This window comes from Apus apus, chromosome 21 (assembly GCF_020740795.1).
Source record: "Apus apus isolate bApuApu2 chromosome 21, bApuApu2.pri.cur, whole genome shotgun sequence".
Classification (NCBI taxonomy): Eukaryota; Metazoa; Chordata; class Aves; order Apodiformes; family Apodidae; genus Apus; species Apus apus.
Genome location: NC_067302.1, coordinates 6,338,753 through 6,363,830, shown reverse-complemented (window position 1 = coordinate 6,363,830; position 25,078 = coordinate 6,338,753). Strand labels below are relative to the sequence as shown.

Below are 25,078 nucleotides of genomic sequence, written 5' to 3'. Positions count from 1 at the left end.
TGTCCATGCAAACCTAAAGAGCTCGGAAGAGAAAAGCCAGCACTTTTTGTTCTAATACTACCTTTATATCTCTGCCATGACCAGGCCAGTTGCCACTGTTCTTCACTGAGTAGGGCAAGTAAGGGATTCTTGTAATGAATGCTTCCTCTGTTTACGTGTTTATTAAGTAGAGAAGAGTGAAAAGTGTTACAAAAGACCAGAGATTATTCTGAATAACTCCCTCTAAAGGCAGACTGGGGAGAACGACTTCAAATCTGATGTTGGAGAAGCAGCAGATGATAATTTTTCTCTGACTTGCAGCACGAAGATGGTGTTTTTTGTACAGAACCAGCCCCCTCACCAGATATTCAAGGGGCGAGAGGTGGCCTGGACCCTGAAAAACGAACTGCGGAAACAACAGTCAGACTTCCTGATCTTCCGGGCCTTGGAAATCAACACAGTCAGTAAGTAAGAGTCACTGTGGCACAAACTAACACCTTGTCCCTTCTCAGATGCCTGCCACAATAAGGACCTTTGTGAGTGCTGAAAACACCCACGTGTGCACATACTCACTCCAGTAGCTTTCGTATGTTAGTAAATGGAAAACAGAAAAATCGGTCTGTTGGACCATAAATTAATCAGTTATTTACCAGCTGGTTCTGTCTGTTCACTGTTCATATAAATGGTGACTTGTAATGTTGCTGGGAGGATAAGAATTCACAAAATCAAAAGTAGATTGATACTTATGAAACTAAAATACATTGTTAATGGAATACAGCCAAGGAGGTGAGTGTCACACTGAAAACAAACTACAGCTCTTGGTAGCTGTCAACGTGCTCGTTTTCTCTGCAGCACGTACATTGGTCTGAAGGAAACGTTTCCCTTCTATCATTTTTTTTACAACTTTACATTGGCACTATTTTTCTTGTATGAGCTCCAACCTACAAGGATCATTTGCTCATCAGTTAGGTGTTTTAAACTAGATTTAGGTAATTATTTTAATGGCTTCCTGATCTTAAAATCTTGTGGCCTTCAAAAGCCACTCTTCAGTTCTGTTTGGTCCCTTTAAAGGATCTGTGTGTTTCTTGTCTGTCTCACAAACGGGGTTTGAATTTGAAAATCAAAACCTCATTTGAAAGCGTTTACTTAACAAACACACAAATTCCATGGCTTTTATATGAAAAATCATGATTTCCTAGGCAAAACTTCCTCGGCGTGTTACGTGTGCGATGTTGTCAGTGGAGTGTTTAGTTTTTAGTTTGGCAGAGGGACCAGGTTGAAGTTGGAGCCTTGGGGGGTTGGCCACGTTGCACTTGTCTGTCCCCTTGTTCCCTGGCGTGCCAGGGACTCTGTTCACGCTGCTGGTTTTGGTCCCCAGCCTGTCAGCTGAACTGCTCCGACCACGGGCGCTGCGACTCCTTCACCAAGCGCTGCGTCTGCGACCCCTTCTGGATGGAGAACTTCCTCAGGGCGCAGATGGGCGACGGCGAGAGCAACTGTGGTACGTGCAGCCCCTGGAACTGCTCGGCTTTGGAAAGCAGGTGGTGTTTGAAACCCAGGGTGGGCAGAGTAACAAGTACCAGCGCTCTCCAGGTGTCTCTGACGTGGTGCTCCCACGAGGAGACAGTCCCTGCCCTGGTCCAACTACACATCACCTTCTAGGCAGGTGATCCTTGACAGGGAAGTGACTCCTTTTTGGACCCTCTCAATGAACACTAAGAGTTGTGTCCTTTCTTGGTGTATAAATCACACCTTTTCTGTCATGCCCCTGCAGAGCCTTCCCTGCCACAGGAAAGTGAGTTCTATAAAGACAAGGGGTGATGGGCACAAGTTGCTCCTGGGGAGGTTCCAGTTGAACACCAGAGGTACATTTTTCACCGTGAGGACAGACAAACATTGGAATAGTTTCCCGAGGGAAGTGGTAGATTCTCCCACATTGGACAGTTTTAAGTCTCAGCTTGACAGGGTGCTGAGCCGCCTCATGAACTAGAGTAGTACCTAGAAAGGTTGGACCAGATGATCCTTGAGGTCTCTTCCAACCTGGCATTCTATGATTCTATAAATCAACACACCTTGAAAAATGCCCTTGTGCAGAGAGTCCACACGCTGGATCTCAAGCCCCTGACTTCCATGAGTGGGGGATGCTAGCCTCTCATTCTGCAAAGGGTCAGGCCTTTCTTTTTCCTTCTCAGTAATAGTCATCTAAAGTGCAGACTGCAACTGTATGAGGTGCCAAAACATTGTGTTCTGCTTTCAGAGTGGAGTGTGCTCTATGTGATCATTGCATCCTTCCTCATTGTGGTTGCCTTTGGAATCCTATCCTGGATGGTGATCTGCTGTTGCAAGAGGTGAGACTGAGCCTTAACCACCCCCTGAGTCAGTGCTTCAGAGCCAAGTAGCTGCTTTAGGAGGTGAAAGATTCAAACCCATCATCCCAGCAGGTCATCTGCTCAGCCCTGGGATGTTGATTTTTGCCACCCAGTGTTTCAAGTGAAACATTAAAGTTCTAGAACTCTGGGTTCAGTTAAGCAAGATTTGGCTTAGCCTATAAATGTGCAACTGAAGCAACATTTTCAATGTTTTGCTTTGTGATACAAACATAATCTGAAGTAAGCAAGTACTCTCTGAAGATCAGAGTTGTTTTTTCTTCTGGCTTTTTTAGAAATGGTCTGTCTCTGAATTATTTTTCTTCCCCTTTAGACGAAAAGGAAAATCCAAAAGAAAAAGCAAGTACAGGATTTTGGATGCAACGGATCAAGAAAGTCTGGAGTTAAAACCAAATCCAAAAGCAGGTAAAATACGAGAGGGAAAGAGCTCAGCATTTCCAGAATGCTGACTGAGAACACTCCTCCTCAGTGGACTTAAAGTCACAGAGCGAAGCAAGTGTAATGTTAGGCACTGACGGACAAGTCTCAGAAGATCTGAGAGCTTGTTTCAGATCTGTAGATAGGGCATTTAGTCAAAGTATCTAACACTTTAGTTTAGAAATTGGGGCTGGAACTGGCCTGGTCCTGATGTCTCCACCTCCTATCACAGAAGTAGCAAGGGGATATGTGGACACTGCAGGCCTGACCCAGGAGGCCCAAAACTGAATCTTGACACTAGCTTTTCTTGCTCTAAAGTTTTTCACTGGGTTCTCCTGCTTCTTGCCAACTCGCAACTCCTTGGCCGTGGTCTACAGAAAGCATTAATTGAGTGTCACTCAGCATTTCACTGAACTGATGCACTTTGGCTAGTAAGCAAAGGGACCCTGAAAGGAACCTGAAGACACTCACGGACTGGGGAGAGTGATGTTTATTTCTGCCCATCCTACTCTCTCCCCACAAATGACTTGTTCATAAATTTACTCATTTTTGCCCTTGTGAGACTCAAGCTCTGAAAGTTTCACATTTTAGCTCATCCTCTCATTTTTCCAGGAAGCAAATGCCTGTCTTAGGTTGGAGACCATGAAGTCCTCAGTGCTCCCTGTGGCCACTGGCCCTTCCAGAAGGTCCATTAGTCTTCAGTGTTCTTAGCCCAGCGTTTTCCTGCTGGTGTTGCTGTCCTAGAGAGGGCCTGTCAGGTGCTTTGCAAAGAGCAGTGAGTTATTTCAGGCCGCAGCTTTTTTGCTGCGATTGGACCTGATGCCTGACCCGAGTCATGGTCACCTGCTGACTGACCAGGAGAGAAGGGGGATGTGGGACAACCTGTGCCAGGCACAGCCCCACTGAAGGCTGGGGAGCATTTCAGCTGCTGGAATACGTGTTTCACATAAGAATGTGCCTCCTGGTCTTGTTTAGAGGAGGGGTTATTTTAACTGTCTGTGGAAAATAGTCCCTAATTTTTGTTTAGTAGTGGAAAATAACTGCTCATCCTGGTGTTATCCCATTGAGCAGTGTTCCAGCACAGTGAGCAGTGCCTGGCAGCAGCATTGGAGGGCACTGCAGTGGTAGAGCTGCCCAGACCATTCCCCTGAGGACCTGACTGTCCCAACAGCAGGAATCGGACACCCTTGAAGGAAAGCCGGGTGTGCTTCCCTCCCTCAGCACCCATCTCTGCTTTAATCTGGCCATCTGTCACCTCTCCCAGAAGAGCCCCACTGTTAAATAAAGGGCTCCTTGTTCTGCAGTCTGTAGCAAATGTGCCTCAACCCTTGGCTCTCTGGTAACAGCTCATCTTGCTGCTTCCAGGGCTGGCTGCTGACTGAAGCCTTGTTCCCTGCTAGGTATGTCCAGGGAGCTTTCTACTAACAGAGGAAATGTTGCATTTCTCCATTAAGGAAAAGCTAAATTTAAATACTTCCTCTGCTGACAGTCTCAGTAAATGTCTCTCTCCTGTCCATTCATTAATCTGAATTCAGCCTGCTAATTTATCTCTCTCCCCTTGCAGGCAAGTGGAGCAGAGATGAGATTAGGGAGGGTAGGAAGAGCGTAGTGACCTTCCCTCACACACCTGCATGTTCTCACTACAGCCAGGAGCCCTCGGAGCTGTCAGGGCAATTCCCTGAGCAAGGGCAGGGAGCCAAGGCTCCCACGTGTACTCACAGCCCCTTCTGGTAATGGGATTTGCTTTCCTGGCTGTGCCTTGCACTGTCCTGGAGTGTTGTCATGACCTCTGTCATGCCAGAGTGTCTGAAACAGGATCGCTTTGGTGTTAGAGGAAGTGAGTGACACAGCGGGAAGTTTGGTGAAGCTGCTCCTTAGGCAGGATGGGAAGAGGAGACTTAAAAGAGGGAATATGGAGTAAGGTGAGGTGGTTGACCAGTGTTTTTAGTATTTAAAGTATTTTAGTCTTTAAAGTATTTTTAACCTGGGAATCTCTCTCCTTCAAAGGTGGCAGGCAGAAAGCCCAGGTCCTCAACACTAGCCTGATGCACTCGGAGTCTGAGCTGGACAGTGATGAAGCCATTTTCACGTGGCCTGACCGGGAGAAAGGGAAGCTGCTCCGCAGCCAGAACGGCTCCCTGAGGAATGGACAAGTGCAGCTCAAAGCCAAGAACCAGAGGGAGGAGATCCTATAGCTGCCCTCGGGCGGCCCCGCTGGGAAAGGCCGCTCCCGTCCCCGTCCTACAAGGGCCTTTGGAGGCCAGTTTGATTAGGACAACGCTGCTAACTTGTTTCACAGAAAATAACTTTGGTTTTGTGGGTTTCTTTTCATTCAGTTAAAACTGGTTGTACTTGAATTTGGACTCCAAGGGAAATCAAAGGGTGGAGAAGGCAACTGTAAACCTCAGCACCAGGGAAGACAGAGCTGGCATCTGGAGGGCAGCGGGACAGAACCACTTGGAGCAACTGCGAAGGTGCAGGACCCTCCCAGCCCACCTCAGACTGCAGTGGAGTAGACACCCATGGAATTCCAGCTCACTTGCCTGGGAGCTCCTTGGAGAAGGAAGGTCAAGGTTGTGCTTTGAGCTGTGCTCTGAGCTCCCTTCAGGCTCCAGTAGCCTACCACAGGCTGCTGCTGTCCAACAGCTTTCTTCTCTATCACTCCCACCTTCCCTAATGGTTCTAAGCACTATTTTGATTTAGACTTGTACTTTCACATGCATTTGGCTGCTTTTGGGGTGTAGAAGAGGTGGAATCTAAACACTATGGTCACACTTGATCAGCTTGCAGGTAGGGGAGTGTTTTGTAGCTGTTCTAAATGACTGTCAGGCTTTTCCCACTGGGAGTGTTGATGACACGGTGCCTGTTCTGATGTGAAAAGCTGACCTGTCTGTAGTAATTGGCTGGGCTAGGAGACTCCTTCCTGCAGCAAGCTCTCCTGGGTACCAGAGCCAGGAGGGGACACCCACCTTTGGTACCTGTGTCTAATGTCTGGCTTAATTCCAAAGCTGTGAGATGTTGTTCCGTGGCCCCAGCACCTTCTGTTGGTTGCCAAGCCGTCCCTGAGTCTGGACATTAACCATATCTCAGTTTTGAAACACTATATACTGTGGGGTTTTTTGGTTTGTTTTTCCTTAAAATTTGCACAACCCAGACAAACGGGTTCATATCTTCAACTCCCAGCAGCTGGCTGGCAGCTCGGTGGCCTCATGTTGTTCTGGCTGAAGAGCCCCATGTGCTCCTCATGAAGTCCACGCTACTTGGTGGAAAAGGGACCTCTGGGTACCCGAGGGCATTGTGTGGTGAGTGCCAGCAGCAAGAGGCTGTGTCTGCTGCCTGGGCTCGGGGCAGGCATGGGGCCATCCTTTCCCATACCCACTCCTTGATCTCACTGTGCTGCTTTCAGGAGTTGCACCCCTGTCCTTGGGCAGAAATTGGCCTCTTGCTGGCATGAAGGATGCCACTGCTCCTCTGGATGGGTGGGCAGTTTGTTGCCTTTCATTGTGTTTAATTTAAAAACTGGAAACTTGTTTCATTGGCTTTTTTTTTTTTTGAGCTATGAAAGCCAAAAGGCTTTAACTTCCTCAGTTGTATTTATGTTGCTGCACTACTGATTTGTGTTGAGCTAGATGAAGATTAAACACTATTGAATGTGAGGGAATGTTCCCTCGCTGAATGTAGTCATGGCTGCTGCTAAGTTTATTTTTCTGGGCATTCAGCTGTCTTCCTCAGGCACCAGCACTGGAGCCTGCTGCTCTCCTGCCCTCCCGACTGCCAGGCACAGGGGTTGCCTCTCACCTGCCTGTGTCACAGCATGGGCCACCCTCTGCCACCCTCTGCTCCTCTGTCCTGCAGGCAGCAGGTGCTCTGAGCCAGGCTGCCCCTTCCCGGGCTGCTTCTGCGCCCGCTCTCCCGATGGCTCCTTCCTTCCCAGCCCACTGGGACCACACACAGGGTTGGCTGACATGGGATGCTCTGCCTCCAAGGCTGCAGCCTCCAGCTGTGCATGGCTGGACACTTAACCCTTGGGTGACTCCATCCTCTGATGCATTTCCCTTTGTTTGGGTGCAAGGTGAACAGACTATTGAGAAAATGAGGTTTGGAAGCTGCAGGGATTGACCAGGTCTCGTCCTGGGACTGTGGCTGGAAGTGGTTTGTGGTGTTAGAGGAGAGCTGTTGGGCTCTTGCTGGTGCTGGTCGTTGGAGCTTGTGCTTCTGAGTCTCTTGCCCATCCTGGGGATGTTTCCCCTGCGTCACGTCGGGGCTGGTGCAGCGGTTCAGCCATTGGGTGTTTGTGGGTGCAGGAATCAGCACCCACAGCAGACACTGCCAGAGCTTCCCAACAACCCCAGCTTCTTATGGAAGAGGGAAGAATTAAAATCTGTGCAGCTGTTATGGCCAACAGCTTTCTTCAGCCCAGGTTATTTCCTTCATCCTTACACTTGGCCATGGGGTAACAAAGGTTGGGTTAAGGGCAGGCTGGGCTGCCTCTGCCCCCAGCAGGATCCAGTCTGGAGACTTCCTTGCTCCTGGCAGAGCTGGGTTTGTGACAGAGCACAGCTCGAGCTCCCCTTAGGCTCTGCCTCCCATCAGTATTCCCTGGCTGTGCTGCCCTCTTCCTCACTCCACATGTTAACCCTTGGTGCTGCAGGGCTGCAAGAAGCAGGGACCTGCAGCAGCTGCAGCCGGAGGAGCCCCCCCAGGCTGGAGGCAGTGACTTCTGGCCCAGCATGGAGCCCCCTGACCCAGGGGATGGGGCAGATTGTCCACTTCAGTGCACTGTTACCTCAGACCTCTCCCAAGGCAAGTGCACGTGGAGCAGATGCATTATGTGCTGCCCTCTGCTCCTCCCCGTGGTGTCACTTCTGTCACTGCTGGTTTGTTCCCTGAGCATGGGGCTGACCTTGCTGGGACAGTCTCTGCATTGCTATGCATTAGGATTGCACAATTAGGGATCACTGGCTACAAGTTACCCATGTGTGGAAGTTGAAAGCTGAGACATCTGTTAGATGAACCATCAGCTTCACTTGATTTTTGGTTTTCTTCTTTAACGTATTCAAACACTGGTTAAGATCTTTGATGCAAATGTTGCATTTTAGTTTTAAAATAGTTTGCTCTTCTCTTCACTCTTCTGTGTGTAGCAGGGACTGCCCAACCTGTCTGAACTTTGGTTTAATGATGTTTGACTGCAGTGTTACTTGGATCAAGATTAAAAGTAATTTTTTAAAGAAAATGTTTATTGCAAATAAACAGGGAAGATGTTTTGCTGCTGCTCAGCTTTCTTCTTTCTCCAGTTTCTGCTGTGGATCGGTTCCTTCTAAGACCACTGTGCTCTTTGTGTAAGACCTGCTGTGTGTGGGCAGCAGGACGTGCTGTGCTCTGGGCCCTGTGCTTGTGCTGTGCCCTCTGGTCTGTTTATCTGCCCATGATTAGCTTTGCTACTTAAAGACAACTTTCAGCCTAAGGCTGCGGTGACTCTTGGCCCTGGTCTCCTGCTGAGCAGGTACAGAGTCCCCTGACCTGCCCAGGGCTCTTCCTGGCTGTCGATTTCACTGGAAAGTGGGATGGCAGCAGCATCAGGGCTCAAGCTGCAACCACATCAGGGATAACTTTACCTCTTAGTGGAGCTGAAGAGCATTTATTAATTAGTGGAGTCCTTGAAGGAGATTAAGAAGGCTGCCCAGCTGTCACTGTGGCTGGCTACTGTAGGGAATGTGCTTTAGCACCACAGAAGCCAGAAGGGACTTGGTGGCTCCAAGGGACAGATTTTTTGAAGGAGAGAGGAGACTTCCCTTCCCAGGGTTGAGAGGTTGTGCTGGAGCTCTTGGAGTTCATGCTGCTCAATGTCACCTAAGGACATAAGAAGCCAAATCTGGGCTCTGCAGCCCCCTGCCTCTGCAAGGGCAGCAGCAGCTGCCCTCAAAATAAAGCCACCCCAACCCTCCCCAGGCATCAGACAGCTCCTGGTGCTGTAGGACACCTCTGCCTGGCATCAGGGCAGGTGTAGCCCCACTGTCTCCCAGCAGCATCCTGCCTGGGAGCAGCCAGACCTGCTGCCCCTCTGCCATCAGTGCTGGAGGAAGGAGCTGTGTGCATGCAGCCCCTGTCACTGCGGTGCCACAGGCGCCCGAGGCAGAGACCAGGGCATCTGTCCAACTGACCAAGCTGGGGGGCTCCGTGTAGCTGCAAATACAACCCCGAGCTCCCGGGCTCCCCTGGTCCCTGCTCAATCAGTGCCTGGGGCTGGGAGGAGTTAAAAAGGAAAACGTCTCTTGCTGGAGCCTGGGGAGGGAGCTGGGGAGGGAGCACGGGATTTCTGTCTCCGCACACGTTCTCACCCTTCTGCTTGCACTGTCCTTGCACCCACCACATGGATTTGGCGCTGCTCCCCAGCGCCTTGCTGTCGTTAGGATTCCCTGAATTGCTGCTGCTTTTCCTCTTCCAGCAGGGCTCTCCTCGGCCTCTATGGACAGACGGGCAGGAGGTCCCTGCAGCCGTGGGGTGACATGGTGATGGTTACAGTAACAACTGCTCATGAATGCAGGTAATAGCTGTGAGCAGCACCCCTGTGATAGCCTCTGCCAGCAAAGGGAACTGCAGGGATGCTGGTGGCTGCTGGGGACACTGTGGCACTGCTGGCACCCCAGCATAGCTCCTGACAGTGGGAGCTGCCCCCAGGGTTGTGTCAGGGTGGGCAGAGCCCGGGTAGGAGCGTTTCGTCTCTGCCCTGGGAGGAGAGGTCAGGATTTGCAGGGGGCTCAGCTGGAGTGACCCTGTGCTGGCTGTGTTGCAGCAGGAGCTGGTCACCCAGCCACAGCCCACCCTGCTCCCCAACACCAGCACCTTGCACATCCCTCCTGGCTGGGCACAGACCTGGTGTTTGTCCCCGGGTCTCTGCTGGCCCAGCAGGTTGGTTACAGCTGTTCTGGGCAGAGCGTGGCTGGCTGGGGCCAGGGCTGTGCACGGGGAGAGGGTCCCACTGATCGTCCTGACCAAGCAGGGCTATGAAGGGCACCGGGGTGTGAAGCAGGTGCTGGTGTGAAGGCCAGTGGACACCATCACCCTCCATCCATCCGTCTGTCCATCCGTGGGGGGCCCTGTGCACCGAGTGAGTCCATCTTTCCATTGTTCAAACAATCTCTTTTCCACACGCGGTGCCAAAGCCTCCCTGCTCACTCCCGCACGCGCCAGTATATTTAGCTGCCTCTAAGCCTCTACCTTTCCTTATATAGGAGAGGCCAAACGCATTTCGCACTCTCATTATTAATAGCCTGAGAGGAGCTCTTAGGAGGCTGCCAAAAATAGCAGGCAAACAGCGCGCACCCGGGGTGGGGAGGGCGCCGGGGCCGGCAGGGAGCGCCGGGGCTGCCGCGGGAGGGACACCGTGCTGCCTTCCCTGGTTTCTCCCTTTGGGAACCACAATCAGGTGTCTCCCAGCAATCTGCCCCCACCGAGGCCCCCAGCCAGGGTCTCCCCCTGGCCCCCCCAGCTCTCTGCAGGCAGAGGTAGGACCGGCAGGACCCAGGGGGGCAGAGCAGCCCTGTACCCTCTGGCTTTGCCTTTCCAGATGCCAGAACAGCCACTTTGAGGGTGTTGGGGACACCCAGAGTGGGTGGTCTGGGGCAGCCCAGGGATCCTCATCCCCGAGAGGTCCCCCTGGCCTCGGGTAGCCTCTGTGGCTGCAGTGGTGACAAGTCTCACCCTCCTAAGTGCCCCATGAGCTCCACTTCACCCTCTGAGCTGCCCCAGGCTGCTGCTGGGCCCAGCAGTGCACGCTGGCTGTCTCCATGGCATGGCTCCGGGACCCCCACCGGGCACCCAGGGACAAGGGGTGGCTGGCGGGGGGCAGGGGTGCCTGGCTGTGTGCCCGTGGCAGCCCTGGCTGCCTCGTCTGGGAGGGAGAGACTTTCTCAGCAGAGATCACCCGTGCAGCTTGTGTGCGGGGCGCCAACCCCGGGCTGGGGCACGTGAGGAGGGGGCTGCGGGGTGCCCAGCGAGCCGGGCAGCTTCACCTGCACCCGGAGGCATCCGCATCCCAGGCTTAAGGGTCTGCTTTAAATCCCTCCCTCCCTGGCGAGGAACTTCTCCCGCTGAACCGGAGGATGCTGCAAGCTCCTGCGGACGAGCCGGAGGAGTCCTGTGGCAAAGTCAAGGCAAGCGGAGGAGCCGCGTGGTCCTGCCCGGTGTCACCGCTGCCACCAGCCCAGCCAGCCCCCGGCCGCTGTCACCTCCAGAACCGTAAGTGGCCGTGCGGGGCGGGCGGTGGGGATTCTGCGGGGGGTCTGCGGGGCTTTCCCCGCCGCCGCGTTTAACCTTGTGCCGAGCTGGGGCTGGAGATGCTGCTGCGGCCGCTCCAGCCCCGCGCTCGGCTCCCGGCAGCTGCTCAGCGTGGGCAGCCGGGCTGCGGGGCCGGGGTCACGGTGGCTGGTAGCCACGGTAGCCGCAGCATTCGGGCTTAGCACGGGCGGAGGAGCGGGGCCAGCAGCAAACTCTCCGTGGGGTTCAGGGGCGCGCTGGGGCACCCCTGGCAGGTCCCACTGCAGGTGGGTAGTGGGTGCCTGGGTCGGTGGGCAGTGTAGAGGGGCAGAGCCCTGCCTGTCGGCCTGTGGGGGTCCCCCTAAAGCAGAGACAGTTACCACCTCCCCAGGGAGCAGGGGTGCCCTCACTGGGGACACCCCACACTGATAGGATGAGGTGGAAAGGGAAACCAAACTCCTGGGCACTTTAGCATCGTATTTTGGATGTGCATGGGGGGGAAGTGCTGATCCCCATTGTAGGTGCACCAGGGCTCCATGGGCCGTGTGCCCATAGCCCCCAAATGAGTAATGCCTGCAGGAGAAAGGGCAGCAGGACAGGGGCCAGGGTGTCCCCCAGACACCCTCCACCAGCGCTCCCCTTGCACCCACCTCCCTTCTCCTTGCTGGGCCTCTTGTGTTTTTTTTTTTTAAGCGGCCCAGCAGCTGTAGTGGCTGCTGCAGTGGGTTTGCTGGGGAGGCATGAGCCAGGGGGGAGCTGGCTGGGGGGACACGGCTGAATAACAGAACTTGGAAAGGCCCCTGCAAGGCAGCGATTGCAGAGAATGGCTGGGCATGCGGTGCTGGGGGGGAGCAGGGAAAAAAAGACTCTTCCTTTTATAGCCAGGCTGGGGCTGTTGGGTGCCTTGCAAATACATTGGTGCCACAATGGCTGGCTCCAACAGCCCCCCCCTGCTGCTCTGCCTGCCCCCTGCAAGGCTGTTTGCCCCTGATGCCCACAAGCTGTCCTGCCTGGGCCAGGGAGCTGTTCTTGGGACAGGTGGGGGACCTGCAGGCTGCCCAGGTCAGGGGGTTCTTGCTGGCATAGGGGCACAGAGGAGCTGTGGGAGAGGAACTGGCCCAGGGCAGAGCTCCCTGGGGGACTTTGGCCTGGGTACGTGTCTGCAGGCATCAAGGACAGCACTGGGACTGGGGGTGCTTGAAGCTGCCTGGAGCAGTAGGGACACCCCAGGGCTGTGGAGGGGCTTGTGCTGATGACTGGAAATGTCTGGGCACAGGGATGGTGGTGGGGCAGGGCAGGGGCAAGGAGGAATGTTGAGAGTGGGCAGGGGTGGCCTGGGCTGGGATCAGGTGAGATGGGGTGCCCTGGATGCAGAGAGCATCCCGCAGTGCTGGATGTGGTCCTCCAAGGTCACCAGGAGAGCCCAGCCAAGGGCTGTGGGGACAGTGCCACGGGATGGGGCTGTGGTGCCTCTAGCACCGCAGCCCTGGGAGGCTGCCCAAGGTCAGCTGAGGGGGCTGGAGCTGAACTGGGCTGGGAGAGCCTGACCCTGCACTCTGGCTTTGAGGGTCTGGGGTGGGTGCAGCTGCCAGCTTTCGGCTTCCCCTGTGCCCCAACAGCTTGGATGGCTCCTGGGGTCCCCCACACCCCTGCAGCAAAACTGTGGGGCAGCATCCAGCTGTGCTGTGGGGCTGGTGGAACCCAAAGGGTTAAGTTGTCACGTTTCTGCAGCCCCCAGTCTTCCAACACCCACTCAGTCTGCTTCTTTGGGGGGCCAGGCATGCTGGTCTGGTCAGACACTGCTGCACCACTGCTGCTGGGTTGGGTGTGTGGGTCCTGGGAGCCTTGTCTATGGGGTCCCCAGTGCCAGGTCCCTTGGGACCAGCCATGTGGGAGGTCCTGGGGTACCGGTGGAGCATCCTGGGGGGATGTGGCTGTACTGGTGGTCCCGTGGTGACGACTGGTGGCTCGTCAAGCAGCACCTTCACTGCCTATGGGTGCTGTGAGCGGGGCCGGGGGGGGATGAGTGTGTACTTGGCACCCACCGGCTCCTTGCAGAGCTGCAGCGTGTGGCCGCGGCTCCCAGCGCTGAGTCACGGCCGCGCCGGGCCTGCCCAGCCCCGCGTCCCTCCCGCCGCCTCCCGGCCCCCCGTGCACCCCTTGCTGGAAGGGGGCAGGGCTGGGACCTGAGGTTTCAGCTGAACCCCCCTCCCCTGGGCAAGGGCATCTCTAGCCTCCCCTGCCGTGTGGGGAAGGGGTGAGGAGGGCATGGGCACGGGTCTGACCTCGGGGTCCTTCTCCTGGCCTTGCAAATCAGCCGGGCAGAGAGGGTGGGGAGTGGCAGGTGCATCCTCCCCTCCTCGGGTGCTGGTCCCAGCTGCACCCGCTGCTCTGGCACAGGGGCTGCAGGAGAGAGGGGGACAGGGTGGTGCGGGGTGCAGGGGGAGATTCTGAGGGGCTGCAGGGGTTGTGTGGGGTGCTGGGGGGGAAGGGGATGCAGCAGCAGTGGGGAGCCCTGCCAAGAGCCAGGGCCGATGGGAGCCCCCCCTGCAGGAGCGGGTCCGAGGGCAGGCACCCACCTCGGCCGTCTGTGAGGCTCCTGGGACGTGGCGCTCGGTCACGGTCCTGTCTGGGGTTGTGCAGCCCCTCATGGTGCCCCGCAGCCCAAACTGCCGAGCCGCTGCCATGTCCTAGGGTGTCCCACCGCCCACAAAGGGCAACCCCCGGCGAAAATACCGGGTGGGGGGCGTGTCGCCAGGCTGATCACCCTGCGGCCAGTGCCGAGGCTCCGGGCACAGTGCGCTGGCCGCGGCACCGTCCAGCATTCCCACGGGCACTACGGGACTGAATGGGCAGTGCCACCACCGGGGCTGCACCTGGGTGCAGGCAGAGGCCGGGTCCAGGGGTGGCAGGGGGTCTTTCTGCAGCCCCTGCCCAGCCTCAGGCTTCACTGGCTCCTTCCAGGGTCCCACTGCCCTGCGGGGGGGTGGCCCCAAGCCCTGTGTGCCCAGCCCCACGCTGCCTCTCTCTCCCTCCCAACCCTACATACTTCTTCATATGCCCATATGGAGTCGGCCGGCGTTATGGAATGTTAAGAAGTATGTATTTTTGGGCTGGGACCCCCCCCACCAGCATGGGCCTAGGAGATGCTCCTGGAGAAATGGTGTGTCCCTGGGGCTGGTAAAAAGGAACCAGATCAACTTGCAACTGGATTTGGTCCCCTTCAACCAGCTGCAGCGGCACATGCACCGCAGCACCCACTGCATCCTCACCTCCCCAGCCCGGGGGGCTGCTGCCCGGGGGTCCTGCTTGTGTCCTGACCCCAGAGCACTCGAGGTGAGTAGTGGGCACAGCCTGTAGGGAAAGGGGGTTTGCAAAACGGGGCTTTGGCTGTTTGGTGAGGCTGCCTGGTGCAGGGGAGGCAGCCGGAGGGGCTGTGACTCTGCTGCTGGCTGGTGCAATCCCCGCGCTGCCCAGGCCCTGCAGCCCAGAAGCCTCCTTGAAACCCGTGGAGCTTCACAAAGTCTGAACTGTTGGGAAATGCCCCATAAAGCCCCAGCAGCCACAGCCCGGGGGTCTGGGGCCTCTTCCTGCCCTGCTTGTTCTCCCCACCACAACCCCCGCTCGTCCCACCCCCACGAGGGTCAGGGAGGGGTCCCCATGGGGAGCAGTCCTGGGGTGCTATCCTGAGGACGGGCGAGCCACAGCCCCCCTGCCCAGCTGCCTCCTGCGCCAGCAGAGCCAGGCACACCAAGGGTAAACATTGAGATAATCCAAGAATTTGGGAAACCGAAACTCAGCAGAGCATTTCCTGGAATTTGGCTGCCATGACATCACCCGAGGCCCCTGCAGGCAGCAAGTTTCCCTCCAGCCACACTGACCTTTCGGTCGGAGACGGAGGATTGTGAGTGAGTCAGGGTGTTGGGGCGTTTGGGGATGGCACCCCCTTTCCAAGAGGGGGGCAAAAGGGGGTGGCTGCTCGCCCCGCTGGGTTGGTGGAGCGGCAGGCGAGGGCTGGGAGGAAACACGGGGTCTGGGAGTGGATCTCAGCTTTTGTAGGGTGGCCGGGGGGTCCTGGGGAGGCAGGATGGGATTTGGGGGGGCTGTGGGTGCCTGTGAAGGACAGCAAGGCCCAGCTGGCACCTTTGCCACCCACACCCCCTTGTTCTTGCTTCCTGAAGGACCAGACTCGTATCAGACCCTCTTTCTCCAGGAGCTACCTCCCCAAGTCAGCCCACAATGAGTAAGTAGGGGGGGTTGGGGGCACAGGCTCCACAGCAGGGCAGTGTGGAGGCTGTGGGCCACCAGGCACAGAGCAAACTGCCCTCTGCTTTTGAGTGGGGGCACAGGAGGCCTCGGGCAAGTGGTTCTCATGGGACGGGGACAGGACCAGGGCTGGGGGTGGGGGCAGCAGGGCTGTGCCAACAAGGCCTTCACTTCTGCAGTGTTTTGGAAAGGCACAAGCTGCTGTCCTGGTGGTGTGAGGTGCTGGGATGCTCCTGGGAAGGGGCATATACTGCTGCAGTGGGCAGGAGGTGGTCTGGGGGTGGAGGCAGGGGGTGGAGGAGCCCCTCGCAGTGCTGCCCCTGCCTGCTGACCACCCTCACTCTTTGTTGCAGACATTGTCGGCTCTTCAGTGGGGACAGCCTTAGCAATTGGTAAGATAAAGGTGGGCACAGGGCTGGCTGATGCCATGTGGGAATAAATCAGCTTCACACTGCTGCTTGGCACACATAGACCCCTCTTGGGTGGTAAAGCAGGGCAGGAAGGGTGGCAGTGGGCTTCCCCCTTTTCCCCTCTCCTCCCATCCTGCTGGGCACTTCCTGGGGTTCTGCAGAGGCCAAGGGTGGCTGAAGCCAGGTGGGTCTGTGGGGGCTGCTGCCAGCCTCGCTGCCCCTGCCCCGCCGGGCACAGGGTGCCCAGCCCTCCTGAGCGAAGCTATTCCTGCCTGCCCTCCTGCCTGCCATTTTTCCTTCTTAGGGGTGAAAAAAGCACTCATTGGAGCCGCTGCTGGAACCGCTACTGGAGTAGGTGAGAATCAGACACCAGAGGAGCAGTGCTTGGGTTTGCTGCTGGGGCCCACTCCCCGGCTGGGGGATGTGGGTGGCACAGACCACGCTGACACCACCATGTCCTGCCTGCAGGGCTGGTATTTGCCATCCCAGCGGTGGTCTCTGCGATGGGATTTACAGCAGGTGGCATCGCCGCCGGGACCCTGGCTGCCAAGATGATGTCGGCAACTGCCATAGCCAACGGGGGAGGAGTGGCTGCCGGCAGCACCGTGGCCGTGCTGCAGTCGGTCGGTGAGTGGGGAGGGCAGGGAGCTGAGCAGGGCGTGTCCCCACAGGGTTATGTGCTGGTAGAGCCAGAGCAGCCCTGGAACCATCATCAGTCCAAACCACCCAAAACTGCGGGGAAGGGAGAAAGCTGGGATGTGGTGGGAGGAGTCGGGACTTGCTGGGGTCGGGCACCTGAGGCTGAGGACCCCGGGGGCCGTGCAGGTCTGCTCCTCTGCCAAGAACAACACCTGCGTTCATTGGCAGTGCTGGTAGGGGCTGGAAGGGGCTGGTTGTGCTCAGGGAGCAGAGTCCACTCCCAGGCCCACCCCTCGGGACAGTCAGCAGAGGTCCTTGGCTTTCTCTGCTGGCTGCTCTGCCCCTCAGCACCCAGGGCCGATGCTCCTGGGGCACCGTGTCTGTCTTTGCAGGAGCTGCAGGTCTCTCTCGCTTGGTGCCAAAGTTGGGCTGTCTATGCTGGGGCCACTTGGTGCAGCTGTTTCCAGGTTCTTCTAGTGACAAAGCCAAGCGAAGCCAAAGAGGTGCCCAGGCTTGGGCCTCAGACCCCCCAACCCCTCTGCTCCCTCCTAAGAGCTGCGGATCTGCTTGAGCAAGGAGCGCTTTGAACCCAATAAAGGTGGTTCTGCAGGCAGGTGTCGTGGTGGTTGTTGTGCGGCCGGGACCCCCAGTGCCTGGGCTTGGCAGTGGTGCAGGGACAGCCCCAGACTGCTTCCAGTCCCACCCTCTGCCCCTGCCACCTGGCCAGGCTGGCGAGAGGTGTGTGAGAAACCGTGTCTAACTCCCGCTGTGCGTGGTGACAAGTGGCAGCCTGGACAGGCATGTGGCACGTGTGCCACACTGTGTCCCGAGCAGGGGTGAACGGGGCTCTCCCTGCAGACCCAGCTGCCCCTGGGCCCGTCCCAGGATGCCCACTGATGCCCCAGCTGGGAGGGTTTGGCCCCGGGACCCTGCACCACCCTCTCTTGCTCCAGCCTTGGACCCTCACCGATGTTTGCCGTGACCTCCCCATCCCAGACCCCCACTGCGACCCTCCAGCACCCCCGCTGGGATCCCCAGCATCTCTCCCGTGCCCCCTCCACGTACCTGACCCCGCACACAGAGACGCCCCAACGCAGATCTCCGCCTCCTCCCCCGCCACCTGCTGGGAGGGGCCCCGGGGCGGGGACGGGGGGACGGGGCAGGAGGGCGGGAGTGCGGAGCGGGCAAAGGGAGCAGGGCGCAGACAAGGATGGAAGGTACGGCGGGCAGGGTGGGGAGGGTAGCCGTGGTGGTGGGAACCCCGGGATCCCCCTCTTCTCCCGTCTCCTCCCATCCTGGCTAGCCGCTTCCGGGGGGCAGCAGGGGCCAGGGGTGATTGAAGCCAGCTCGTCCCAGGGGGGCTGCTGCCAGCCTCGCTGCCCCTGCCCCGCCGGGCACAGGGTGCCCAGCCCTCCTGAGCGAAGCTATTCCTGCCTGCCCTCCTGCCTGCCATTTTTCCTTCTTAGGGGTGAAAAAAGCACTCCGAGCTGCTGCTGGAACCGCTGCTGGAACCGCTGTTGGAGTAGGTGAGAATCAGACACCAGAGGAGCAGTGCTTGGGTTTGCTGCTGGGGCCCACTCCCCGGCTGGGGGATGTGGGTGGCACAGACCACGCTGACACCACCATGTCCTGCCTGCAGGGCTGGTATTTGCCATCCCAGCGGTGGTCTCTGCGATGGGATTTACAGCAGGTGGCATCGCCGCCGGTTCCCTGGCTGCCAAGATGATGTCGGCAGCTGCCATAGCCAACGGGGGAGGAGTGGCTGCCGGCAGCACCGTGGCCGTGCTGCAGTCGGTCGGTGAGTGGGGAGGGCAGGGAGCTGAGCAGGGCGTGTCCCCACAGGGTTATGTGCTGGTAGAGCCAGAGCAGCCCTGGAACCATCATCAGTCCAAACCACCCAAAACTGCGGGGAAGGGAGAAAGCTGGGATGTGGTGGGAAGAGTCGGGACTTGCTGGGGTCGGGCACCTGAGGCTGAGGACCCCGGGGGCCGTGCAGGTCTGCTCCTCTGCCAAGAACAACACCTGCGTTCATTGGCAGTGCTGGTGGGGGCTGGAAGGGGCTGGTTGTGCTCAGGGAGCAGAGTCCACGCCCAGGCCCACCTCTCGGGACAGTCAGCAGAGGTCCTTGGCTTTCTCTGCTGGCTGCTCTGCCCCTCAGCACCCAGGGCCGATGCTCCTGGGGCACCGTGTCTGTCTTTGCAGGAGCTGCAGGTCTCTCGCTTGGTACCCAAGTTGGGCTAGTGTCAGCTGGTGCAGCAGTTGGTTCCTTGGTGCCCACTGGGAAAGACAAGGATGACAAGGGCAACAAGGACGACAGTGACAAGAAGGACGACAGTGACAAGAAGGACGACAGTGACAAGAAGGACAACAGTGACAAGAAGGACGACAGTGACAAGAAGGACAACAGTGACAACAACGAGAACAACGATGACGATGACAGCAATGACGATGACAGCAATGACCATGACCGGTCCGTGTTGCAGTGACAAAGCCAAGTGAAGCCAAAGAGGTGCCCCAGCTTGGGCCTCAGACCCCCCAACCCCTCTGCTCCCTCCTAAGAGCTGCGGATCTGCTTGAGCAAGGAGCGCTTTGAACCCAATAAAGGTGGTTCTGCAGGCAGGTGTGGTGGTGGTTGTTGTGTGGCCGGGACCCCCAGTGCCTGGGCTTGGCAGTGGTGCAGGGACAGCCCCAGACTGCTTCCAGTCCCACCCTCTGCCCCTGCCACCTGGCCAGGCTGGCGAGAGGTGTGTGAGAAACCGTGTCTAACTCCCGCTGTGCGTGGTGACAAGTGGCAGCCTGGACAGGCATGTGGCACGTGTGCCACACTGTGTCCCGAGCAGGGGTGAACGGGGCTGTCCCTCTCAATCAGCTGGGTTTCACTTCCTCTGCTCTGTGTAATTAATTACCTAAAGTAAATGCGTTGAGTGGTAGCATTAGTCAACAAGCAGACACAGGCCTTCCCTAGCACTATTGCTGTTCACACGCCAGCATTCCTAATCCTAGTCCCAATTTTCCCTGTCTCCTGGAGTGAACACCAGCTGTCCCTGTGCAAACCCAGCTTGCCTCTAATGATGGTATGAATGTGTGAGCTGCAGAACAAAAATGAACAGTCATAATAAGAAAAATAATAATAAATTAAGGACCCATTAAAACAAATACTCTCCCTTGGACCCTCCCATGCCTGGTGGTGATCATGGCTGCCCAGGGTGTGCATCATTTTGGACACTCTCACTCGTGCTGCCCAGAACATTTCATCAGCACTCAAGTCCTTTCTTTGCCTGCAATCCTGGTGTGTTTTCCAGGCCCATCTCCATTTCAACCAGGAGCAACGCTCGGTGTGAGCTGTTTTTCAGCCACATGGGACAGACCAAACCTTTGCGTGAAGCTATTAAGCTGCTATTTTAGTGATGCCTTAAGAACAACTAACACCTGCCCCATCCCCCCCGCTAATATCTGAGAGATTCTGCTTTGAAACTGAGATTCCAAGATCATACAGGAAATGAGGATGTAGCCTTTTATTAAGGTTAAATTTTTTTAATCACTTTTCCAGAATACAGATACGATTCAAACAAAAACTATTTTTGGGGGTCTCAATAATTCACTTATTAATACCATACATTGAACTCTATAAATTCTCATATATGAAAAAAATCTTTTTAATATAGGTTATGATGCACTGGTGACCTATTTAAATCTTTTAAAGTAACACTTTGCAGTTATATAGCACCTTTCATCACGGGGCTGCAAAGGTTCCTACAGAATTCAGCCTCATAATGCCCAAACGAGGTAGGAAAGTCTGGCCAATTGACAGATGGGAACAACCGAGGTACACATGGGCAAGGGACCAAACATGAGGCTTTATCTATACAACAGTAGTGATGTGTACACTGGATCCTGGGCTGTAAAATTATTCAGTGGCTTAACTGGGGACAAAGTCAAGACTTGTCACCCACACCCTTCTCTTAAAGGAAGACACCTGTTTCCCAGTAGTTTGAAAGACCTTTTAAAATTGTTCTGGCTTTTTTCTGTTACAAATATGTAGCAGAGTCTAACAAGTCCCAGACTTGTGGAGCTCAGACCCCAGGCATGTTGTTCCTTGGCATATCTAATAGTTGACCACACAATTCAGGGCCCAGGGCTAACGAGGCTCTTGCAGCCTCCACCAAGCCCCAGCACCAGGAAGCTGGACCCAGTTCGTGTTTGTGAACATTGTGCACTTGGTCACTTAAGATCTGGTGTTGGATGCTTTGTATACCTGACTGTTCAATTGTAGTAAATTTCCTCTTTCCCTCCAAGCAGATGATAGCCTAAGATATTTCAGGTTTAAAACTGTATCTGTGGTGAAAACTGTTAGCTCAGTGAATATTCTTGTCTGATGGAAATTTAAGTGCTGTGGCTAAAAGAACCCAAGCTGCCTGGGCCCCTTTGAGCCTTCATGACTCTTAAAACCATTCTACAGGCTTGCACCACTCCCTGGGCCAGACTAGCACCATCAGCTGAGCACTAATGACTTCCATGGCAGCAGCATCTATTTTTCACCTTCAAGATAAAAAAAAATCCATCTCGTAAATCAGAGTGAACTTTAGCTGCACTGACAAGAGTCCAAGAGGCAAAAGTAGGCACCCTGATGCCAAAGGGCCTCCAAGCAGAAGGTATGTGACCAGAGGAATTGAAACTAAAACTACTTACTTTGTTAATTCTATTATTGACCTGCACTGAAACCTTTCTTATTTCAGAGCCACTTCATAAAAGAAGTTTACACATTTTAACAACTTTGCTTTCAGCCAACCAATCTTAAAGTGATTCAACTTTCCTTGCTGAGAGAAGATAAAAGGTAAATTATCTTTAATTCCAAGTACCTGGAAAAAATTAATGTGTGTGAAAGTGTTCTCAGACAAGAAAGAGAAAGAAAAATGAGTATGTTACTCACAAGATAAAATATTCTACTTTGTTCTGTGGGGATAGTTCTGTTCATGTCTATCAAGGGACAACTCAAGATGTGGTGATTATTTTTCAGACGATCCCCACCCAACAAAAGCCTGCCCACCATACAGCTTGTCCCAGCTGCTCCCTTGCTTATTCCCTAGGGACGAATGCCAGGGAAGGAGGGAGCACGCAAAGGCAGCTGCCACAGCCATGAACAGCTGCACTCCTGCAGGGGATGCCCAGGAAATACAGGAATTCCTGGATCCTCCCCCTCTCCTACTGCCACCAAGGTTCTGGGCATAACCACAACAGACACAGCTCAGACTTCTTTTATCCCCTGCAGACCTACACACTATTCTTGCCAGTATGATTTTCTTTCCCCTGAAACATTCTATCAACCATCCCAACCCAAAACACCCTGCTTGCTGTCCCCCTGCTTCAACAGAACCAGAGACCAGCCTTAAGGAGCACCACTGAGCCCCCACATGCTGGGTCATTCCCTGGCTGAAACGTCTCCCCGGGGAGTGCTGGGGCAGGACATGAAGAGAGCAGGATCTTTGATCAGAAATGACAGACACAGATGGGCTTTGATCAGACAGAATCAGGGGCAGGTTTACTTTTCACATAGTTTTCTGTATTAAAAAATACATCAGTGAAATCTGTTACAGGCAGGGACAGGACTACCGAGTACACAACGTCAATAGACTACTTTCTGATTTTATTTTTGTTAAATTACTTTTGTTACTGCTAGAAAAATAATTAAAAAACAAAACCAAACAAAACAAAAAAAAAAAAAAGGAAATATAATTCAAGGCTGTTGATTTTCATCTTTTGAAATTTTAGTGACAAGATCAAATATCAGACCCCTGTTACAGAAGATGGATAACTGACCAGAGCTAGATAAAAACCATACAATTCTTTTCTTTAAAAATAGTTTGGGTTCCCAATGAATTTGTGACCACTGGTCATCAGAAAACACATCTATAGCTTGAGAAAACAGAGATACAATCAGTATCTGATAACGTCCTGTCCTCTAAACACAATGTGGGAGCTCTTCTCTTCAAAAAGACACAGTAACAGCCAAGCCTTAAAAAAACCTCTTTCGATTTCCAACACTATGACTAAATCTCTTTGGGTGGGGTGGGAAAAAAACACACACGGTCATTTTCTACCACAGTTCCGTTGTCAGAAATAATACTGCATCCTTAGCACAACACTGCACGTGTTGCAAAGGTGGAAAGAGAAAGAGTGCATGTATCTTCCACTTGAAATGACACGGTCCTCCAGGTTTGCCTTATAAAATAACCAAAACCGTAGGAGTAGGGAGAGAGGAGAAAGGAAAGCTGCCTTAAGGGAAAAAAAATTTCCGCGCACCACAGTATTTGCTAGATTATATTGACAGACTGCAGAGCTACTGGGCTAGGGAAGGGATTTTCTGCACATACCCCAGGACAGTGACTCTCCTGTACATACCCCAGAAATGTTCGTCCCGTAACATGATCGCTCTCCAGTTTGACCTACAGCTCCTCTTCCACGGTGAAGACCCAACAGAGCTAGAGCTGGTGTGAGCCTGACCGAGAGCTAGAGTCTGGCATCGTGTGACCAGGTAACAGCAGCCAGACAGTTGTCCACTTAGAGCTTCCCTGGCAGCCACGCCAGCAGCTTCTGCCTTCCTGACATTTGATCCCAGTTTCAAATAAAATTATAAAAGCCTCTGTGTAACAGAAGGTGTCAGTTTGCCTGAATATCACCACTTTCTCTCCTGTCCTCGTGAAGAGCTCTAGGATCTCCACGTGCTCTTTGGCAGCAAGGACTGCCAGCCATCAGGCTGAGAAGCCACGTGAGCCACAGTCTAGCTCTCCATGCCTAACATTATTGTGGTAGGTTTTACACAACCATTTTCCTTAAAAATATCTCACGACTTTTTAAAACCCTAAAATGATAAAGGATTTCTGCACCACTCCAATAGGTTAGTTCATCTGGAATTTGTTCAGAGGATTTATCGGTGCCACAGGGCGTTGCTTCTTGCAGCTTACACAGCTTGCTTCCTTCCAGTTCCAGTTTGTACATCCACTGTGGTTCAGAATACACCTGCAGGTGACACGATCTCGGCTTACTGGATACACATTTTCCAAAGGCTGGACATATTCACAGTTTGGTGCTTCCGATGTGTATTCAAAGGAAAATACCCCACTTCAGTTAGTCTGATAACTCAATATCAGAGTCCTCTGATTTGACTTTGGCAAGTTCTTCATGTACCTCCCTCACCATAAGAATACGTGTTAACATGATGTCCAAGGTTCCTGGGTCTATGGGCAGTGTGGAATACCACATGGGGCTGTTGGGCACACAGGAGCGCTCGGGCTGCAGGTAGAACACGTCGCTCCTCTGCTTCACACTTTCGGAGCTGGCAGAGGAAAGGAAGGAAGGAAGGAAGAGCACGTTATGGGAAGGCAGCAGGAACAGACCTACTCACAAGATGTCCAGGAGAAACAGGAAAGAAAATTAAAGTTACTTTGGGACAACATCACAGTAATTTGAGCAGCATAATTAAAATATTTCTGTTTGTGACTTGGATCCCCCCTCCAACTTCGGGACAGTCAGGCTGTTTCCAGGTCACTTCACATTAGTTGCTTATAAAAGAAGCAAAGAAAATTACAGTGACTTCTTTGCAGATGTGGTTCTTCCATCACAGTATCATCCAGTTAATGGTACTAGCATCTTGATATGATTGATAGCTGCATTTGATGTTCAATCTCGGAATTGCTGTGTACTTTGGCACAGGGAATGCTGAAGAGAGCAAAACTGAATCCCAGGTGGCCTGCTCATGGTGCAGAATGGGAAGCCCTGCTTGGAAGACTGACTGTCTGACCTGGAGACAGCTTTTGGGTAGGAAGACTCAAGAGTAAGGATCCTTCCTGCCTGGCTTTGAAATATTCCCCTTAAGACAGCAAAGTGGGTTTTCACTGCTGCTGGCACCACTGCAGGGGCTCAGCCATGATATATGATGAAGAGTATTAAAACTGCCCAAGCACAGCTAAGAGCTTCTAATGATACACAAGTGAAGACAAGGAAGATAAGAAGGGGAAGACAAATAGTCAGGGCACCTGCTAGGCATGTATCTGCCTAAGGAATGGGACTATTTGTAGTAAGCTCAGTAGGAGCATTTTTGAGGGTGATTTGTTTGAGGTTTAGCTGACACTAATGAGATGCTGTTTCATTTTGCATGTGTATTTTCTTTGAAAAGAGAAGAACATCATATTCTACCTGCTCAATGGTCTAACTGAAGTTCACATAGGAACAGGAGAGACAAAATGATTTATATCCATGTCTTTGCTATATTCTCCTTTCTAATTCCCAAATAAAAGTTAAGCTCTCATTTCAGCAAGCAAAAGCTATCAGCAGTTTTACCTCATTCACACTTCTCCTGCCCTCTTTCACAAGGAACTGATGTCAGGGTATTAGTTACAAGCTTCTTGAAAGAAGTATCATGTATGAGAATTAAAGGAGATGAACCACAGAATCATGGAATAGTTTGGGTTGGAAGGAACCTTAAAGATCATCTAGTTCCAACCCTCCTGTCATGGGCAGGGACACCTCCCACTAGACCAGGCTGCTCCAAACCCCATCCAACCTGCCCTTCAACACTTCCAGGGATGGGGCAGCCACAGCTTCCCTGGGCAACCTGGGCCAGGGTCTCACCACCCTAAAACTAAAACATTTCCTCCTAATGTCTTACCTGAATCTCTTCAGTTTTAATCCATTCCCCCTTGTCCTTTCACTACAACCCCTTGAAAA

At 54.1% G+C, this 25,078-nt stretch overlaps 3 protein-coding genes across 15 annotated transcripts in view; 2 read left to right on the top strand and 1 right to left on the bottom strand.

The window, feature by feature from the left end:
* Positions 1–6,463, top strand: part of KIAA0319L (KIAA0319 like) — a 28,644-nt gene extending 22,181 nt beyond the window's left edge. For both annotated transcript variants that reach the window (XM_051637959.1, XM_051637961.1), the window contains exons 17-21: positions 301–443; positions 1,358–1,480; positions 2,237–2,327; positions 2,680–2,771; positions 4,791–6,463. In XM_051637959.1, coding sequence (XP_051493919.1) covers positions 301–443; positions 1,358–1,480; positions 2,237–2,327; positions 2,680–2,771; positions 4,791–4,978 — 637 coding nt within the window. In that variant the 3' untranslated portion in view covers positions 4,979–6,463. The remainder of the gene's footprint in view (positions 1–300; positions 444–1,357; positions 1,481–2,236; positions 2,328–2,679; positions 2,772–4,790) is intronic.
* Positions 6,464–10,988: 4,525 nt separating this feature from the next.
* On the top strand, positions 10,989–18,973 carry LOC127393154 (interferon alpha-inducible protein 27-like protein 2). 7 transcript variants are annotated; one of them, XM_051637977.1, is made up of 7 exons: positions 10,989–11,021; positions 15,221–15,282; positions 15,659–15,697; positions 16,020–16,070; positions 16,184–16,342; positions 16,747–16,857; positions 16,965–17,505. In XM_051637977.1, the coding sequence occupies exons 2-7, from the start codon at positions 15,279–15,281 to the stop codon at positions 17,192–17,194; spliced, it is 594 nt and encodes a 197-aa protein (XP_051493937.1). In that variant the 5' UTR covers positions 10,989–11,021; positions 15,221–15,278; the 3' UTR covers positions 17,195–17,505. The 7 variants fall into 7 exon arrangements, with proteins under 7 accessions (XP_051493937.1, XP_051493940.1, XP_051493933.1 ...); XM_051637980.1 differs by lacking the exons at positions 10,989–11,021; positions 16,965–17,505 and adding exons at positions 14,288–14,943; positions 18,864–18,973; XM_051637973.1 differs by lacking the exon at positions 10,989–11,021 and adding an exon at positions 14,288–14,943 and having other exon boundaries at positions 16,965–17,504.
* A 2,893-nt stretch (positions 18,974–21,866) lies between these two features.
* The window catches only part of ZMYM4 (zinc finger MYM-type containing 4), a 40,051-nt gene continuing 36,839 nt past the window's right edge, over positions 21,867–25,078 (bottom strand). For all 6 annotated transcript variants that reach the window (XM_051637958.1, XM_051637952.1, XM_051637955.1 and 3 more), the window contains one exon: positions 21,867–23,687. In XM_051637958.1, the coding sequence (XP_051493918.1) occupies positions 23,480–23,687 (208 nt within the window). In that variant the 3' untranslated portion in view covers positions 21,867–23,479. The remainder of the gene's footprint in view (positions 23,688–25,078) is intronic.

Coding starts and splice junctions, on each gene's coding strand:
- LOC127393154 (XM_051637973.1), top strand. CDS start 14,867: ATGACATCACCCGAGGCCCCTGCAGGCAGCAAGTTTCCCTCCAGCCAC. Junction 16,071..16,183: donor TGGAACCGCTACTGGAGTAG/GTGAGAATCAGA, acceptor TCCTGCCTGCAG/GGCTGGTATTTGCCATCCCA. Junction 16,858..16,964: donor AGCCAAGCGAAGCCAAAGAG/GTGCCCAGGCTT, acceptor GTGGTTCTGCAG/GCAGGTGTCGTGGTGGTTGT.